This window comes from Lepidochelys olivacea (genome assembly GCF_965140295.1).
Source record: "Lepidochelys olivacea isolate rLepOli2 genome assembly, chromosome: 5".
Lineage (NCBI taxonomy): Eukaryota > Metazoa > Chordata > Testudines > Cheloniidae > Lepidochelys > Lepidochelys olivacea.
The window spans coordinates 83038821-83059705 of record NC_140415.1 but is presented as its reverse complement, the minus strand read 5'-3'; the positions used below and the strand labels follow the sequence as shown (position 1 = coordinate 83059705).

Below are 20885 nucleotides of genomic sequence, written 5' to 3'. Positions count from 1 at the left end.
GTAACCCTCAGCCCCTGCTTTTGAGAGTTGGAATCTGGGCTCCATCAGTGTTAACATTCCCAAGGAGAAAAGCTGTCTTAGTTGTGTGTGGATAAAAAGTTGGCCTTTAAAACAGACAAGCACTATTCCACTAAGGGCTTTAAATATTAGGACCAGTACTTGGAACTGTCTTTGGTACCCAGTGGAAACCCATTGGAGAGTATGATATGTTTGTTATGTTTTTCTTATTCAAGAGCCATGCTGCTGTATTCTGCATAAGCTGGAGCTTCATTGTGTAATGTAACATTATTCAGTCCGAAACAGAGTGAATTACAGTAATCAGCTAGGAGGTATAGATCTCAGTAGCTAGGATCTCATGTGAAAGGTACTCTCCTGGCAAGATGAAAGTGAAAGCCATTCTTGGCATTATTGTTATGTGCAGTATCTAGAAATTAGTTCAATAGGATCCTGAAGCTTTGCTAGTTCATTAACGTTTCCCTCTTCACACCCAAATCACCTTCATCTTCCTTAGGGAGAGGGGTTAGGGGTTCTTCATTCCCTGGATCCCCTAAAATGAGCCAGGTTAGCAAAACAGGAGAATGCCCCCTCAGTACACTGCCCCCAACCACCATTCTCACCCAAGCCTTTCTTCCTGTAGACCGCCTGAGATCTAGATTCCAGGAGTGTAAGAGAAGAAGATGGGGACAAAAACTCTTAGGACCAAGGGCTTTCTTTTGGCCTTATTTATGTTATGTTTACACACTTTGCTTTCTTTTTGATTTCATTTAAGCCACCGCTGCTTGGGTCAAGGAGTGACCCAGGCTGTTCAAACTAGGACTTTGCCCAAGGTGGTATACTTGGCTGCTGACATGTGGTACCAGAAATGGGATTTTTAGTCCCTGAAAGAGCAGAAATAAACAAACAAAAATCCCCATAGAAATGAATCAGCTCCTACGGTGGTTAGCCTATTTGTAATCACAGCAAGAGTTGTGACTACAGCAGCTGTTCAAGCAGATGACAATGCACTAAAAGTTACTATAATATATAACTGTCCTGCTGACTTTAAAAAGCTGCTCAAATCCCTCAATGTCAGGAGACAAACTCCCAAGATTCAGGGAATGCCCTTGGCCCTGACACTTCTTAAGATGATGGCAGATGATGACACAGACTCCTTCCACATAACCTTTGAGAAAGTAGCAACAGCATCACAATGGCCTCTAGAGAAATGGGCCATCAGGCTAGCTATCTTGCTGAAGAGGGGAAGGTCAGGCAGTGTACCAAGGTCTTGATGGAATGGCTGCCCATTCATCTTGCCCAAGATTAAACTGATTAAGCTATATTGGATTGATTAGGCATAACCTACCGTCAGCACTTCCAGATGAGAGTACAATCCCAAGGCCAGGCCTCAAATGGTGGCCCAGAAGCTGAAGGGCTTCTGCTGGTACTGATTAAAGCTGGAAACTGGACAAGACCCCAGGCTGTGGAGCTGATCATCCTCAAGCAGTTCATACAGATCCTCCTACTGGTTAAGATTGGGTCTGCAGACACCAACTGGAAAAGCTGTAGGAAGCTACCGGCCTCGTGGAGGACTCCTTGACTGGTCAAGCTGCTGAGAGGCCAATGGAGAGGAACCATAGACCACTATGAACAGCAAGGAGGAGAAATGTGTGTCCAGGGAGAGAAGGGAATTACACTGGATGAGTCCCAAGAAGGCCTTAGCACATGCCTGGGCATCAGAAAGAGCCCAAAGTCTGTGACCCTCCTAAGGCCCTCCCAGTTAACAGATGGATATCCCCAATCATGTAACAAGACCTTTGCTAGCCACCTGCCCAGGCACAGGGATACCCAAAATCTTCACAGGAAGAGATCAACCAAAGTAGCGGGCTGTGACAGGATGCAGTTGTCTGTTTCTCCTGTGTCCAACTGGGGCATATGTACATGGAGTACCCATACAAGGAATGCGTTTTTGGTCAATTGTATGGCAGAAAATAGGGCCTGGAGAAGGGGCCCAGGAAAACTTATCGTACGGTAAAAGTCAATGACAAGGAAACTCTGGCCCTTGTAGACTCTGGCGGTGTCCAGACATTCATCTGAGAACTAGTGGAAGCAGAGTGGCGACCTACAATAGGAGAAATATGTATCCACTGCATCCACAGGTATGTCAGACACTATCCAAGCACCACAGTGCAACTGAATGTTGTGGGATACAAGAGCCTCTGAAGGTGTGTGTGTCCCCCAAGACCTACCCTTTCTGGTAATATGAGGATGAGATTGGCTATGCTTTCCTGAGCTGCTGTTGAAGCTTCCTACAAGCTGTTGAAGCTTCCTATGTAAATTACCCCTGAGGATGCTAGCCTGTGGGGTAACATGGGGACCCTTTTTTCTAGATATTTTTCTACTGATTCTGGAACAAGAAATCTTGGCAGGAGAGGGGTATAGAAAGAAAGGAATGACAAGAAGTGAATAAAACCACTGCAGTCATAGGTGTAGCAGAGCACTCAGACCCAGGAACTCGCCAAATCAGAGAAGAGGACTATGGGAAACATTCTCCACAAGCTTGGTGGGAGACCCCCCATGCCATAGTTAAACCCTGAGATGCTGACTGTCTTCTCAGACTTTTGACTGGAATAAAAAACTGACCAGACCTTGGGCCGACTACATGAGCAGATGGCTGTGATTAACGATGAGGAAGTAGAACTCCAGAGGTCATGGCAATATCTATATTTTGCCCTCAAGACAGACCTTTTATACTAGGTAGATCAAGACCAGCAGATGAAGGAGGTTCAAACACAATTCCTGGTGCCTAGAATATATCGCTGTAAACTCCTTCACTTGGTATAATCCATACCCTGTAAAGGTCATTGGGGAAAAGACAAAACTAGGTCCAGAATTTTGGCACTTTTTTGTGGCCCAGTATACACAAAGAGACCAAAGATTTCTGCGCCTTCTGCCCTGAATGCCAACTAATGGTTTCCAAAGGTATCCCCGGGGCTACACTAGACATGCCTCAGCACTGCTCTTGCTCATGAGGATGAGAGCTTGAGGTTTCAAGGGAGCAACAACTCGCTGTCAGACTGCCAGAGGAGCCAGCATTAGGCTGTCTCTGAGCTAGTTAAAGCCTCTTGGATTACAAGGGAAGAAGATGGGGACAAAAGCCCTGAGGACCAAGGGCTTTCTTTTGGTCTCATTTACGTTATGTTTATTGACTGCCTTTTTGTTGATTTAACTTAAACCACCACTGTCTGTGTCAAGGACCGACCCAGGCTGTTCAAACTCGGACTTTGCCCAAGGCAGTATCCTTGTCCACTGAAAAATACCCTCTTTTGCGTCACATACTCGTATCTGACAAAGTTTTGAGGAACCCAGTTTAATTAATGAATACAATGGTTATATAAATTACAAAACTGAATCATGTAACATACTGTATTTTAGCCAAATGAAATACACCTAATTCTGAGATATACTTTGTGTGACAAAAAATATAGGCCCTAGCTGGTGACAACATTTTACTGGGTAATTTGTATTGGAAGAAAACCTTTGGCTCACTGGGATCATTAGCTAGATCTCTGAGTCTAATACAGCATTAAAACAACAACTATCATATTCCAAAAATATGACAGTCCAATAAATAACTAGCACAATATCTGTACAGATATAGAAGGACAATTATATTTCAAACTATAGTCAATACAAAATAAAGTTAATCTGACGTTTCTATCTCTAACACATTCACCTTAAGATAAACCATATTGTAATAAATACCTTTAAATTCTCATACACTAATGAAGGGGTTTCTGCTGCTTCTGGTTTACTGCAGGCAAAAGTCTGTGTTGATTATACAGGCATTTCTACTTAGATCAGTAACACAAAGGCCAATCACTCCTGTCAATGTCAATTTTAAAAAGTGACAAACTTTAGTAGAGAAAATGGAAGCCAAACTACATAGTTTAAAGTTTCAAGCTAAGGTTAGAACTCAGGATGTGGCTCTAGCAGACTGGAAGGGACAGTGTAGGACATTTGTAAAATTGCCCTGTGATTCAAAATTTTTATATATATATAAAATGATAATAAGCTCATATATACTACTATTTACATGTTGAAACAAAGATACATTTTTAAAGATCTTCTACAGAATATTTTTATAATTTCTCAATTATTTTTCAGTATCCACTCTTATTCTCCTTTTACTAGAGGTGAGTAAAAAATACATAGTACCTTCTATTCCTTGCATGATCTTTTCATGCACTCACATGGTTTCAGCTGTCATCTTTATGCTGATAACTCAGAAGTTTACCTTTTCACTCTTGCCCTGTTTACCAAGATACTATTCTGTATTTCAGCCTGTCTCCCTTACATGACTGAAGTGAATTCAAACTCCATTGCAAGGATCATCCTTTTTTGCCTGTTCTGACCATGTCACCCCTTCTTCGACTTTCTCCACTCGTTATCTCTTTTCCATTAAATTAAGTTCAAGAATCTTTTCTAACCTTTACAGATTTGCCTCTTTGTACTTATCTGCTCTCCTTTCCTTTTGCATTGCCCTGCCTCTTCTTCTCCATGACCACCCATTTGCCCACTTCTCCCATGGCTGTCTTTGCACCTTTTTTGATGCTGCCCCCACACACATGCTCTTCCCAAACTGATCTATTGCCAGTAACCTGTCCTCCTTCAAATCCCTCTTTGATGCCCACTTTCATAAAGCCTAAAAGAAAGAACAGAAAGAGTCAGAGACACCTGTACTTAAGGGTTTTTTCACTATTTTAAAAAAATATATAAAATGTATACAAAGGGTATATATTTGATTGACTTCTTCTCCCCCACTCTTAGTATGTCACTTGTCATCAGCGGTTCTCAAACTTCATTGCACCGTGACCCTCTTCTGACAACAAAAATTACTACATGACCCCAGGAAGGGGGACCGATTATTGAGCCTGCCCAAGCCCCACTGCCCTGGGTGAGGGCAAAGCTGAAGCACAAAGGCTTCTGCCCTGGGTGGGGGAAATGTAACCTTAGCCCTGGGTGGTGAGGCTTGGGCTTCAGTCCTGGGTGATAGAGCTTGGGCTGCAGACTTGCTGGGGCCCAGGCTAACACCAGCCTTGGTGACCCCATTAAAATGGGGTCATGACCCACTTTGAGGTCCTGACCCATAGTTTGAGAACCCCTGTCTTAGATGATAAACCCCTTGGGTCAGAGACTGTGTCTTCCTGTGTGTTTGTACAGTTTGGAGCACAATGGGTTCCCCATCCAGATTGGAACCTTGGGACTCTCTCACAACAAAAATGCATAACAATAAAACCCATTCTCCTTACAGATCCAACAGTTTTGATAGACAACACAGAGCTATGTCCAATTGTTACTTTTGGATACTATTTTGTCATTCCTGAAAGCCTCAATTTCACTGAGAAGACTTCTAGCAATAATAGAACACCACATGGTAGCTCCCAGGGTGGTTTACTAAGATGAGACTATCAAAATATCCTACTTTTACCTGTGATTCTATGCACATATAATATGAAATGGGCACACACTTTTAAAATCCTATATAGTTCATCTGTGTGCTGTAGATGACTCTCTCTCTCTCTCTTTCTTGTTTTGTAACCCAACGTTACACTACATTTATTCCAGGCAGAAACTAACAAAGTAGTTTTGAACTGATCCATAAAAAAGCTTTGTCTAAAACAAATTATGCTAATGTACAGGATAAGATGAAAATGAACAAACAACTCCCCCTTTTATTTGATTGTATGGACAGTTTGAGATTTATTTGCTTATTCATCATTTCTGAAAATAAAGACATACCTCATTTGTTGGAAACTAACTGTATAATTCAGTTAACATAAAAGTTATTAAAATGATGCAAGGGTTATTTTGACTTCTATTATTTCACAAAAGTCACATAAGATCTTTCTCCATAAATCTAGTAATAATGTCATATCTTGATATGTGGCCAGCACTGTTCTGTTCCCAGAATTTAAAAGAACTAATAATTCTGGATTAGGAACCAAAGAACTAAACAAGGCTAATTATTTTCTCAGTACAACTAATCTCCTAAATAATATTAAAAGCCCACAGTTTCTCTTTATATTTCAATTGAAGGAGAGTAAACTATTTGCATTTATTTGATAAAGAAGCACTCTGCACAGTTTAAAGGTTGAATTTCCTAGGTTCTTGAACAGGTAGCAAAAACAATGCACTTCTCTTTCACTCTTCCCCATCTATACCAAGAACTGTTTCACACACCAAGTATGAGGCAGTAGATGTCAAGACTGATTGTTTTTTGCTCTACAAAGGTTTAAACATTAAAAGACAACTGGCCAAATCTGGGCCCATTTTACAAGGCAGCAGAGGAAGTAGCATCCCTACATTGTTGTATAAACTGGCTGCACGTTGGGAGTGGGCCCTCCTCTCTGCCAGTGATGCCAGCCTTGACTGCCTACTTGTCTGCTGCTTGTGGGAACAGGAGGTTTGTGCACATCCTTCTAACAAGTCTTCACCGATCCTAGTCACATCTCTCCTTCCAGCTCAGGCCATGGTAGTTGCAGTACTAGTCTACATGGGCCATTGTAGCAGGGAGATAGGGCAATTCCTGGTTTCTTCATTTTTTTCCAGGTCCTGGGGAGATCACCTGGTGGTCTCTTGCCCCCTCACATCCCCAGGGCAGACATGGAACAAAGAGACAATCTGTGGCTCAATGAGCCCTATCAACTCTGCACTACTGACAGCAATGTTTTGGAGTTCTCAACTGGAAGATCACTCCATGGGTTATTCTGCCTGCCCAGTCTTTCCCCAGCCAATTCTTAGTTAACTGAGAATGAACTTGTTCTCACTTGGATTTCCAGAAGGCACTACACATACACAGTGATATACATATCAGTTGAAACGGACTGAGCCACGGACTTCATCCATGGTAGTGGGTTGCAGTTGGATGACTACATAAAAACTCAGGTGCAGTTTGGAGTTCACTGTGATAGCTTAACCAAATGAGTTCCTTATCTCCCCCCTCCCCAAACCTTCTCCTTTCTTCTTCTTTTTCATCACTCTTGACAAAACCACTAACATCCCAGTCACTCTGGCCCATCACCTTGGTGCTATATTGGACTCATCACTTTGCTTTTCCCAATACAACGATACTATTTACAAATCTTGCAGCTTCTCCCTTGTCAACATCACTAATCCACCTTTTTCTCTCCATTCCTATGGTGAAATATCCAGTTTAGGCCCTCATTATATCCCACCTTGATTATAACAGTGCCCCCCTTCCATCCTTACAAACTGCTGCGGCTAAATTCAACTTCCTTGCCCATTAGTTTGCTCACAGAATTCCCCTTTGAGTCCCTCCATTGGATTCCCATAGAATTTTGTAACAAACTTAAGCTTCTTGTCACTACTGTAACTCCTCACTTAAAGTCGTCCCGGTTAACGTTGTTTCGTTGCTCATCAATTAGAGAACATGCTCATTTAAAGTTGCACAATGTTCCCTTATAACATTGTTTGGCAGCTGCCTGCTTTGTCCACTGCTTGTAGAAAGAGCAGCCCGTTGGAGCTAGCTGTTGGGGGCTTGGAATGCGGGTGGACCAGCAGCCCCCCATAGCACCTCCCCTAAGTTTCCTGTGCGGCAGCTGCCCAGCAGGCTATCAATTGCTGGGCAGTTCAGCTGTCCCTCCCGACACCGCCGTGTGCTGCTCCTGCCCTCTGCCTTGGAGCTACTCCTGGGAGCCTCCTGCTTGCTGTGAGGTGGGGAGGGGGAGGGAGAAGAGTGGTGCTGATATCAGGATGTCTCCCTGCTCCTGCCCACCACTCCTTTACCCCATCTCCACAGAGCAGGGGGGATACACGATAGGCTCAGGATGTAGGGAGTTTGCAGGCAGCATCTGTCGTCTCAACTTGCTGATCTACTTAAAAAGGCAGTGTACTTAGAATGGGTTCTGCATACTTAAAGGGGCAATGCACATATCTCTCTCTCACACACATGGTGTGTGCATGTGTGTGTCTCTCTCTCTCTCACACACACACACGGTGTGTGTCTCTGTCTCTGTCATGCTGTGTCTCCTCCCTCCATTCGTGCTGCCTTGTAGAGTGTGAAGCTACATTAACAATGTGTTAATGCTTGAGGGCTCAGCCAACTGCTAGTTCATCATTTAGCAGTAAGGCATTCCCTGGGAAATATCCCACCCTCTTCCACCCTCTGACTCTACCACCTCAACCAAGCTTCACAATGATCATTGCTGTGTACAGCATTAAATTATTTAAAACTTATACTGTGTATATATGTGTGTGTGTGTGTGTGTTTCCCCTGGAACCTACCCCCCCCCCCTTTACATTAATTCTTATGGGGAAATTGGATTTGCTTAACATGGTTTAGTTTAACATGGTTTAGTTTTTTCAGGAGGAGTTACTGTACTTTCAAAACTCTACATAACTCTACCCCTCCCTATTTATCCTCCCTTGTCAAGCTTCATATTGTTCCTCTCCACATCCCACCTTCTCATGAGCTTCTTATACAATCAACTCTGTGTCTTCTTCCATGCAGCTTTGTCATAAATATAAAGGGAAGGGTAAACACCTTTAAATCCCTCCTGACCAGGGGAAAAACCCTTTCACCTGGAAAGGGTTAAGAAGCTAAGATAACCTTGCTGGCACCTGACCAAAATGACCAATGAGGAGACAAGATACTTTCAAAGCTGGAGGGGGTGGAAACAAAGGGTTCTCTCTGTCTGTGGGATGCTTTTGCCGGGACCAGAGCCGGAATGCAGGTCAGAACTGCTGTAAAGAGTTAGTAAGCAATCTAGTTAGATATGCGTTAGATTCTGTTTTGTTTAAATAGCTGATACAATAAGTTGTGCTGAATGGAATGTATATTCCTGTTTTTGTGTCTTTTTGTAACTTAAGGTTTTGCCTAGAGGGATTCTCTGTGTTTTGAATCTGATTATCCTGTAATGTATTTACCATCCTGATTTTACACAGGTGATTCTTTTACCTTTTCTTTAATTAAAATTCTTCTTTTAAGAACCTGATTGCTTTTTCATTGTTCTTAAGATCCAAGGGTTTGAGTCGGTGTTCACCTATGCAAATTGGTGAGGATTTTTATCAAGCCTTCCCCAGGAAAGGGGGTGTAGGGCTTGGGGGGATTTGTGGGAGGAAAGACATTTCCAAGTGGGCTCTTTCCCTGTTATTTTTGTTCTATGCTTGGTGGTGGCAGCAATAAGGTCCAGGGACAAAAGGTAAAATAGTTTGTACCTTGGGGAAGTTTTAACCTAAGCTGGTAAAAATAAGCTTAGGGGGTTTTTCATGCAGGTCCCCACATCTGTACCCTAGAGTTCAGAGTGGGGAAGGAACCTTGACAAGCTTCCTATACACAGTACGACTACCCTAAGTTCATCCACAAGGCCCCTACATTGTCCACATTTTAGTCCCTCTTGAAGACTTCCTTCCACTGTGCTACCTATAGCAAATCAAGTTGATCTGTATGTAAATCACATATAAATTGTCCTTTCAGTACCCCTCTGTCTATTCAGTCATCCTTAGATTGTGAACTCCTTGGAGCAGGGACCATCCTTTTTAAGTCTTTGGAAAGTACCTAGGACATAGCGGGTCTGAGCTTGGGTAGCACCTCCTGGGCAGCAATGTCCACACTGCTATTTTTAGCACACTAGCTAAAGGAGAGCTAGTAGGGTGAGTTTGTCTAGCTGTACTGGGAATCACACATCCCAGTTGCAGTGTTCTCATACCCTAAGAGCTATTATGAAGTTAAATTCAGCACAAATTCTAGATTATACTGGAGACTTTAAAACAAAAAGTCAGAATTTTAGTAAAACTGTTGTATCATGGACCTTAGTGCAGCTGTCAGTTTCTTCTTTATCTTGTTGGCATTATTGTTAAAGTGATGAAAACAAAAATCACCATCTGATCTTTGTGTGTTTGTTCTTCTGAAATTAGTTAAATTCCATTATTGCGTTAATAATAAATAATAATATCTATAATAAATAAATAAAATTTTGTTTTAGGATCTCAAGAGGAGCAGCAAAGCCATTAAGGATCACATTAAACCTCCAGTTTCAATGGTGAGAAGTGTAATTTAAATTTCGCTAGCCAAGCCTTGGCATAAACTTGGGGGGAATTTGGCTCTGCTCAAAGGAACAGCCTTCTGTTCATGTCAAGAATTATCCTAAAGAGCAAAAACAGTGAACACAAAGGGCTGCACTGAACCTTCTGACTCAAAAACCAACAGCAGTGAGCAAGGATTAACGTTTATCTGAGCTTTCCATTTGTTTCCTTCATTGCAGACACATTAATATGTATGCCATGACTTCATGGCTATATATTCTAGCAATGGAACAGTACAACTACAGGAAAAAAAAATAGGAAATCCAAATATGGCATATTTTAAACTGATGTCTCTGTAGAGAAATTAAAATCAGGGCCTATATGCTAAATAAATAATCCACTTCAGATTGTATTGGGAGTTCAGTTAAAGCAACACTAAATGGATACTAGATGTAAAATGGATTATGTGGAACGGATTTGAATATTGACAAATTATGTGGTAGAGTAATGATGTCTTAACCAGTCAGGGAGGTTCAACTTACTTGTAGGCATTTTGGTAGTGTAAATAAATGAAATGTGTAAGATGAGATGCCTAAGCATCCTACAGTGGAGGAAAAGGAGTCTAATTGCCCAGAGTTAGATAGTAGGACATCTAAATGAGAAATGGAAGTCAGAAAAAAGTATGCCCTGGAGAAAAAAAGGATTGTTATCAAGGCCAGAGGAAAATATGCTCATCCTTTGGTAATGTAAATTAGAATATCCTCACTGCACCAGGTACACTTGCATCACAGTACCAAAGGCCATGCAGCACAACCAGCCAGAACGACAGAATCAGGACACAGAACATCCAACACTATGCCCACTGATGGACTTGAAAGGCACAAGGAAATAGGTGACTCAAACAAAGAGGCATCTCACAGCAGTATGTTACATTGCATGGCCAAGTGTCTATCCACTAGGTCAGCAGACACTAGGTCAGAAAGTTGTTGCTGTGAACAAAAACTCAGTGCACTGGCACTAATCTCAGCACGTAACAGATGGCATCAGAAGGATGATAAGTCAGATGATGGCAAGAAAATTTAATAAATCCTCAGGAAAACTGAATATACATAGAGCACAAACTAGAGGTAACCACTGCTTTGCCCAACAGTGTGTCAACATCACAGCCAAGAAAGACAGGAGATTTCAGAGATTTTTATACTTCTTTCTTTTTCTGGTGTCTTTGCACACACATGCCTTCACTTTTCTTATGTTTGTGGTTTATATTGTTGAAAACAGAAAGTATTTCCTATCAGCGTTGCTAGTTACACACTTCCATTGATTTGAGTTAAAGCTATACTAGTACAATTACACTTGGGCTACATTACGTACTCCAATTTTCACCTGAATTTTGTCTACACTGGCAAATGAAAGACAAAACTTTTGTCATTCAGAGGTGTTAAAAAAACACACACACACCGGCCCCCGAAAGACAAAAGTTTTGCTGACGACAAGCGCCGGTGTGAACAACACTTCCGACAAAGCTAACGCCACTTGTTGGGAGTGGAAGTTTATTGTCGGCAGGAGCGCTCATTCCTGCTGACAAACAGTGGCTACACTGCACACCTTTTAGTGGCATGGCTGTAGCGGCACAGCTGTGTCGCTAAAAGTTGTGTAGTGTAGACATAGATATACTAAACAAGTATAATGCTATTTTCTACTTAAACTCTATTCTTTTGTCACAATTTGACCTTATAGTTCCATTTTATTTGCAGTTGCATTGTTCCTGGATTTGGGACATTGCTGAATCTTCAATAAAACTGTTGCGTCTTTGATAAAACTTATTCCAATAAACTCTGTTGGAAAAATAGTTTTTGTTGTATTATGTGGTATTAGTGTCATATCCTACCTTAGACCAGTCTCCCATTCTCCAGACATAGCATTTGGAATAGTCCTCACAGTCTTCCTCTTCTTTAGGTCTTGTGGACAAAACACACTTCTTTCGGGGATTGGTGCACCTCACAGTCCGATGTCGTACTCCTTTGCCACATTTTATAGAACACTGTAGGATACAGAAAGATGTGATTTACGCTTCTACAAGACACAAAAAATATATGCTAATATTAAATCTAGTGATCTCAGCAGCCTCTACTTTCCATGACACAACATTCTGGTAAAAGAATGTTAGACTGAGGGCTTGTCTTCACTACTGGGGTAAATTGACCTAAATTACGCTACTCCAGCTACGTGAATAACATTTGGACCCTGAGACTAAAAATATCATAAGACATAATAACATAAGTCACCAAGACTAAAAATTCCATCCTGATAAGTGAAAGTTTTGGAAAATTATGATCAGCTGACCATAAAGAGTTATAATAAAAATTTTAGGCAACCTTACCTATAAATGGCACGCTCCTTAATATACATATGTATGAGGAAGAGATACATATATATATTAGATACACACAAAATAAAAAAGCAGCTAAAAAGGAAACAAAGTGAACTAAAACATCCTTGAAGAAATTCTAAATACTTTTCAAAGTATGAGACGGAATAAAACTTCAAATAAACCACAAAAGGATATAACAGACCTTAATTGGAATGAATTTTGAAATTGCAGAAGTAAATATCACAGATCTATATGCAGCAATCCAATTTGTTCTACCACATGAAATGTCACTAATTTAGATAAAAAATAATAAAAAAAATTCAATTGCATATAAAACATGTGAAAACTGTGCTACAATAAAGCCAGGGCAAAAGATTTATTGACTGGAAGGCCTTAATCAGCACATTTTCTTTCAGCTATTCCCACTTATATAGCCAAAAAATTACAACATTTCTTATTCAAGACGATTCTGATTGCAAGTTCAGGAAGCAGTGGCATATGGTGGAACTGGGGATTAGAAACACCTCGCTCCTTAAAAATTATTTCTGACCCCTCCCCCCTGACACATACACAATCATTACTGATCTCCCAGATAAAACCAACCAACTAAACAATTTAGGGTTCTTTCTTCTTCCCTGATAAATAAATTCCATTCTTCCAATTGTTCCTCTGCTGTAACCCCACCTCTGCTCCTTCTGAAAATGAGCAGACAGCTCACCCTGCATTCTTCTCCTTACCTTTGCACCCCATCCTCACCAGATCATAGCCTCTCCCTTTCAACTGCCCACCTCTGCCAGTTCATAGGCCCAGCCACTCATCGGATCACTACCTCTCACTGCTTCACCTCTTTTACCGCCCCATTCTCCAGGTCCCCTTCTCACTCTTTCGTTTGAACACAGGCACAACCTGCTCCTTCCTTGCAAACACAGGATGGCCATCACCTCACTCTCTCTGCTTCAGATTCCCTCTCTTGGGACTCTGATGCTGCTCCTGAGGTGTGGGTGGAGATCTACAACTAGGCCTGTGCCTATACTCAGATTCTGGGGCTACCCTCATTTTGCACTAGAGGGGAATGGAAACACAGCTTCTGAACATGTGTAGCACTCAGCATTGCCCTATACTTAAAATGGCAGGAGGAGCCCTTTTAGCGGCTAAATCTCTATCAGTCCTCTCTGACTGTCTCTCTCCTGGTTGAACTCTACAGTTCTATGCCACTGAAGAAACTGGGCACTGCCATTTCCTCCATCCCTAATTGTATTCTATGTTGCTGCACTGAAGGACTAGACTCTGCCAACCCCTATTCCCCTTCCTCAGTCTACTTTCTGGTACTCTCCACTGTGTTGACAGAGAAAAGAGAGAAAAGAAAGGCATATGCAACAAATGGTTTTGTTTATTATAAAACAGAAACAAATTACAGAGAATTTAATAGATAGGCTTAGCCCTATTTGTCCCCATCAGCTGCCACTGGCAGGAAGTAATAATACCTTCCTGGATTTGGGCTTTTGAAAATGTTTCAGAGCAGCAATTGGCTAAAAGAGGAAAACTCTAGGTAGTGGGTTTTATTACTCAATCATCTTTAATTCCAGAGAGATTAGAGTTGTGGCATGAAGGACCAAAAAATACCTTAATCTGGGATGTGCCACTTGTCAAAGTTCAATAGACATCAGTTATTCCAAATCCATTAAACTGAGGAAGTTTTGTCCTTGTCTAATTCTGATGCCATATATGTGAGGTAATACTTTTTACTAGTAAAAGTTACAGATAACACTTGGACTACAGCTTTCTGTACCCCCCTATAAGGGTCTCAACAAAATCTCTAGAAAATTTTAAGAAACAACAGTAGATAGTGAATAATGCATACACTGCACCTCAGACCACACTCCAGCTTCCCACACAGTCATACAATCCTGGCCTTCACAGCGCTGTGCAGAAGCAGGTTTTGGCCCAAGACAATCTCTTTCCCTAGCTCTAATCAAGGTTCCATTTCTGAGCTGCTGAGTACAGGCAACTTGTCTATTCTGGGTTCCTTTTCCACATGTCCTTGAACAAGGAGTCCATTCGGTCATCATCCATCTACAAAGAAACAAAAATAATAGAATAATAGAAATCAGGGATGGAAAAGACCGATAAGGTTATCTTGTCTCTTTTCCTGTCAACAGGATTGTTCTCTAACGTATATTTTGAGTGCTTTGTCCATTTTTAAATAACTCTAGCTATGACCATCACATTGAGAAGGAGATGAATTTAACTCAACTCATCACACATTTAAGAAATGTATTCTAACATTTAGATTAAATTTTTCTTTCCAATTCCATCAATTATACCTAATTATTCAATCCTTTATATAACATAAGCTTTCCCCTTCTCCTTTCTTATCATTCTAATTAGAAATGTATCCAAATGTAAAGTTTTAAAAGCAGAAGGTTACTTACCAGTAACTGTTGTTCTCTGAATATTTCCCCTTGCAGATACACACTATGTGAATCATATGCCCTGCCACACAAACCATGGAACTCTTTGAAAGCAGTGAACGGTTAGGGGTGTGCACACTTGTGCTTCAGACTCACTATTCTGGTCCCAAGGGTATAAAAGTCCCTTCACTTATGAGTTCATCTCTAACTCCAGACACACCATTTATATTTCTGAAGTACAGCGGAATAAGAAAGGGTCAGTGTGGATCTGGAGAGCCAATACATTTGGAGACCTATAGTTGCTCGTAAAAAGAAAAGGAGTACTAGTGGCACCTTAAAGACTAACCAATTTATTTGAGCATAAGCTTTCGTGAGCTACAGCTCACTTCATCGGATGCATTCAATGGAAAATACAGTGAGGAGATGTATATACACACAGAACATGAAAAAATGGGTGTTATCATACACACTGTAAGGAGAGTGATCACTTAAGATGAGCTATTACCAGCAGGAGAGCTGGGTGTGTGTGTGTGTGTGTATGATAACACCCATTTTTCATGTTCTGTGTGTATATAAATCTCCTCACTGTATTTTCCACTGAATGTATCCGATGAAGTGAGCTGTAGCTCACGAAAGCTTATGCTCAAATAAATTGGTTAGTCTCTAAGATGCCACAAGTACTCCTTTTCTTTTTGTGAATACAGACTAACACGGCTGCTACTCTGAAACCTGTCAGTTGCTAGTAAGTAACCTTTCCAGAATCTTCCAGAGCTCCGGATGATCTCTGTGCATCCCTCAAAAGTCAAAGCTTTCCAGAGGGTTCTGCCCTTTGGTGCAGACTACAGGTGCATCCCAGGCATCTTAACTGACAGTATTTAGAAAATTGAAGTTTACAGTGGACATTCCAGATTTCTGTCATGCTCACTCTGAGCAAACATCACATATAAATATTTTAATTTATTTTTCTTTATGATTAGTTCCAAAGGCTCAATGTCCATATTACAGCTTGTTACGAGAGACATATAAATAGACATCTAAAAAATGGCAGGTGTCGGTAACAAATAACTAATAATGCCAGTTAATGTTTAGAAAATTCCTAAACCCACAGGAGTGAAATTCCCCCATCAGTGAAATAATGTTTGTTTTGTAATTTTTTTAAAATACAAAATGTTTGACTACTTTGAATTCAGGTCTATGAGATACCTTCTAGATTGTTCCAAGTGGCACTTCTTATTAGCAGCTTTATGATTATGGCTTTATATGCTATTTAAATTATGTGATACCTCTGCTATGTGTAAAAACAGTGCAACACATTTAAAAATAATTATCATTGATAGGATCTCAGAAAAGGAGCAGATTTCTCCCATTTCTATCCCTCACTATTGGGACAATAAAAATGATCACTCTATAAAGGTGAAGTTCTTCAGCCTATGTTATGCAGGAGATCAGAGGAGATGATCATAGTGGTTCTTTCTGACCTTAAAATATATTATGTTTTTTACTTTACAGACTTTTTCTGTTAAAGACTTTCTAAGGAAACTGATGTTTTTTCAATATTTTTATGCATGTTTCTTTAAAATATTTTACTAGTAATTTAATTTGTTTTCTTCTCTCCTTTGCCTTATTTAAAAAAAACTATTCACCCTTCTATCCATATAATTTTGATCCCAGTCTTGCCAATCTGACACACACATGCATATTGATGCAAATAGGAATTTTGCCTGTGAGAGGACTATGGTACTTAACACAGTCTTCATTTCTCATGATCACATAAGTCTGGTAACAGGGATTGAGTATGATGATGATCATGAAAAATACCATCTGATACCTTTATATTTGAATTTCCCTTCTCTGAAACATAGCAACCACTCTAACTTGCATGCTTACTGTATTAAAGTCCAGAGATTCTCCTTAACCGTATGGCATCAACAACTCAGAGAAAAGCTGGTACTCTCTGAAGTTTAACAAAAGCAGCGTTACAGACAGAATGCTTACTGCAGTCACCAGGAGCGGAGGATGCAGAACTCCACATTTCCCACAGAAAATCCCCATCATGCACAGGAAATGAGCCAGCTATTACACCCCATTAAGTTGCCCAGCTACATTCCCTGTGTGTCCAGTCAACTCTGCTGACTGGTGAAAAGGGAAGGCCATGAATCTGCCTTTCCCCCAACAACTTAGCCAACTGGAGCACTATCAGGGAGCAGTCTCTGTGCTCAGAGTGCAGGAACTACAGCTGAGATCAGCCCCTTTTCTGTGGATGAAATTTAGAAAAAAGGCTAATTGTGCCTTTTCTACCCCTTGCACACAGAATATAGATCCATAGACACTGGTGATGTTCGTGCTTCAAAGGAATTGGGAAGATCAGTAAAGAAAAATAGAAAATTTGAAGTATTTACTTTCTAGTGTAACAAGTGTTTAGTGTGTGCTGTTAAGGATTATGATCCCAATTCAACAAAGTTCTTAAGCACATGTTTAACTTTAAGCATATGCTTAAATCGATTCCCGTGATTTCCACCACTTAACATTAATTACAGTTTAATGTAATTGAATCACTATCACCTTGTCTGGCACGGTTGTTCATTGCACTTTCGGACCTGTGGCTCAGGCTTTGTTAAATATTTGCATTTCTTATTGTCCACAGTACTGATATTCTTATTCATAATCTTTGTGCAAGATACTGTTGTCTTTCTTTCTCCTAATAAAACATAAAGCAAAGATACATGGAAAAATGGGAAATGTCCAGCTTTCTTTAAAAAAAATCTATGTTGAGTCGCAGGTAACTTTATCTGATAAAACTACCATCTTTATGTGTAATTGGTATGAAAGATGTGAAATAAAATACAGCAAGTTATTCTCAGATATAGTTTTCTATACATATGTACATTATACAAGTTTTAGTTTCACATGTGAAAATTTACAAACCATTGATTAAAAAAGTAAATATTTTATGAAAAAAAACATAAGCTGTATTCATCCACTGGCTTAGAAAAATGAAGTATGCCATTTCTACATTTTATAATGGCAATTATGGAAACCAATGATACCAGGAATAATTAAAGGTGGAGGGATCTGGTTGGCTATAAAAGAAGTTGTGATTTATAATTCCACAGAAAAAATACATGTTAATTATAAATACATTTGCAAAAATCACACCAAAGCACACATTCTTCTCTACCCAGACACAAACCTTTACCAATACCACAACTACTGTGCTCCACAACCTTATCTCTGCACCCATGTGATGCCAGACTTCCTACTTCCTCCTTCCAACACACTAAACAAGCACACCAAACTCCACACTAATAGTGTAGGGAGCAGGTACATTAATTGATTTTAAGGCTGGTGAGAACTATTGTGATGGTCTAGCATGACCTGCATAACAAAGGCAACAGAATTTCACCCACTCATTCCTGATTCTAGCCCAACAACTTGCCATCAAAGAAGAACATATCTTTTAGAAAACTATCCAGACTGGAATTAAAGACACCAGACAGTGGAGAATTTATTGTATCCCTTGTTAATCTGTTCCAATGGTGAAGTACATCTAATCTGAAGTTTGCTGATTTAAACTAGTAATTTGATAATTTGGTAAAAGGGTGTGAGCAGGAGGAAGGCAGAGTTAAGACTGTGGTGTATGATAGTGATAAGGAATGTGCCTGTGGATGCAGAAGTAAAGGATGTGTGTACGTATTTTTATGTATAATTTGTGTGTGGCTACCTTAACTGATTTACATTTTTCTGTGTATGTCCACGTGTGTATATTTACATGCATACACACATATATAAATAAATAACATTTGCATGTGATTGCCTTAACTATTTTACAGGTTTGTGTATGTATGTGTCCAAATATGCAGGCATACAGGCATTCACCCATACACCAAACTTGTTTTGCCAAATAGTTGATTACACACAAATTACATATCTAAATATATATGCACAAAACCTTACAGCTTCTTTGATACTTCCTTTTTATTATTCATTTTAAACATTATTTAAATAAATATGTGTTAGTAAACTGTTATTTCTGATTAATCAGATGTTGACAATAACAGTTTAAACTCAAATCTTTCCACATCATGCAGTCTGTAACACTTTAAATTATGTTATTTCTGTACATAAGAACAGACAATCAATAGGACAGTTACAATGAATGTTTCTTTTGTCAAAAATAAATAATCCTGAGCTGTAATTTTGAGCATTTGCATTAAAATATCTCAAAAAGAGGAATTTTAGGTTACCTAAACTAATTTAAATAACATCACAAGCTTATGCCAGTTACAGCAGAAAAGGATGATAAACAGACATAATGAAACACTTTGCTAAATGTTTATCTAAGTTGTCATGTAGAATAAATTACTAGGATTAATGTTACATTTGAGCTTTTCTCAGAAAACGAGAAACACTAGAAATGGTATACTTATGAGAGTTCATGATAAATGCAAGTACTGGAATTACAATAAAAAATACAGCAGGAAGTCATTAAAAGTGTTAATATTCTAAAATGAATCCAAGGAGTGGCACTGCTTAGAAAAGGAGATGCTGCTTGTAGCAAGTACAGAATGCGTACAGAGGAGAGTTCTCTTACCAAACCGCAAACATACATATCCATGGAAACTCGTCTGTAGAGAATTAAGGATTGTTCACAGAGTCAAAATAGCTGGGACAGTGAGTTCTTTCAACTATTATGATGAATAAGTGGTATGTTTCCAGCTTCTACTATTTGAGTCTATAGGAGAAGCACAGCAATTTTCAGGATTAGAAGTGACCATGTCAGGAGAGTAGTATGAAATGCAGAATACCAAGACAGTGCAACCTCGGGAGACTTGCTAAGCAACAAGTAAAGGAGTGGGTGAGCAGGGGATAGACATAAGAGGAGTCAATGAATATTTAAAGAAGATATACATGATGGTTGGAGATTAATTACTTTTGTTGGTCCATGGTGGTATAATTAGGAGTTATAAGATTAAATTTTAAAAAGGGGAAATTTGGACTGTATATCAAAAATAGCTTTCTGACAATACTTCTGTTGGTGAGAGAGACAAGCTTTTGAGTCACACAGAACTCTTCAGGTCTGGGAAAGGTATTCCTAGTGTAACAGCAAAATGCAAGATGGAAAGGATTGTTTATCATAAGTAGTTAGCACATATTGTAAGGGACCATTTAAGATAGAGTGGCCCGACAACATCTCTGCAGTCATAGGACAAAAAGAGGAGGTTAGAGGGTTAAGACTGTTGTAATAAGCCATAAATCCAGTGTCTCTTTTCCGTCTATGATTTTTAGTATCTAGCACAGTAATGAATTTAAGCTTCCAGGCTTATATTTTGAAAGCATTATGCAGGTTTCCTTTGAGGATGAGGACTGATAAGTCAGATATAGAGTGATCGTATTGTGAAAAGTCAACCCAGGGAAGTGGATGGTCAAGGAGATGGACTATGTGGCTGATGATTAAATACTTTGATAATGGATGTCTTAGGAGCTAATAGAAGACCTAGTATATTTTTACTCTATCTTCTGGGGTTCTGTGTGTCTTTGTGAGCAAACAAGAAACACAGAGAAAGGGCCACTCAGAATATATAGCAGTGCAAATGTCACCTATGTTTTCAATTCTGCAAGAGCTTGAGAATGATAAAGTAAACAGGATAGTGAATGAGAATAAAAAAGCATAGCATATATTATGCAGCACACCTATCCTGCAACAGGAGAGAAGAACAGGCATAAGAAAAAGGTAGTAGTAATCAAGTGACTATAATTAGAAACACAGATAGCAATGCCTATTGATGTGAATATGAGTGTAGTGAGATTTTTCCAGTATCGTGTAATTATCACACTATCATTATTATTATGCCATTTGTGTACCCCTCAGTTTACAGACATAAGATGACAAGGGGTAAAATTTTCAGAAGTATTTAAGGCCTGATCTGGGTTAATGTAAGCTGCCTTGTGTTGATCTAGCTGTGGAAGTGTCTTCACTTAATTTTGGCTCCCACTGACATAAGTGCCTCTCTAGGCTGATTTAGTAACACCACCTCCCCGAGTGGTGTAGAGTCACGGTCGATTTACTTAGGTTGACGCAG

The 20885-nt window shown here is 39.8% G+C and overlaps 1 protein-coding gene across 2 annotated transcripts in view; it reads right to left on the bottom strand.

Annotated features, from left to right (window-relative positions):
• ADAMTS19 (ADAM metallopeptidase with thrombospondin type 1 motif 19) overlaps nucleotides 1-20885 on the bottom strand; it is a 281932-nt gene that overhangs the window by 14440 nt on the left and 246607 nt on the right. For both annotated transcript variants that reach the window (XM_084629273.1, XM_084629274.1), the window contains 3 exons: nucleotides 17368-17503; nucleotides 14263-14467; nucleotides 11912-12064 (listed from right to left, as the gene is read on the bottom strand). In XM_084629273.1, coding sequence (XP_084485399.1) covers nucleotides 11912-12064; nucleotides 14263-14467; nucleotides 17368-17503 — 494 coding nt within the window. The remainder of the gene's footprint in view (nucleotides 1-11911; nucleotides 12065-14262; nucleotides 14468-17367; nucleotides 17504-20885) is intronic.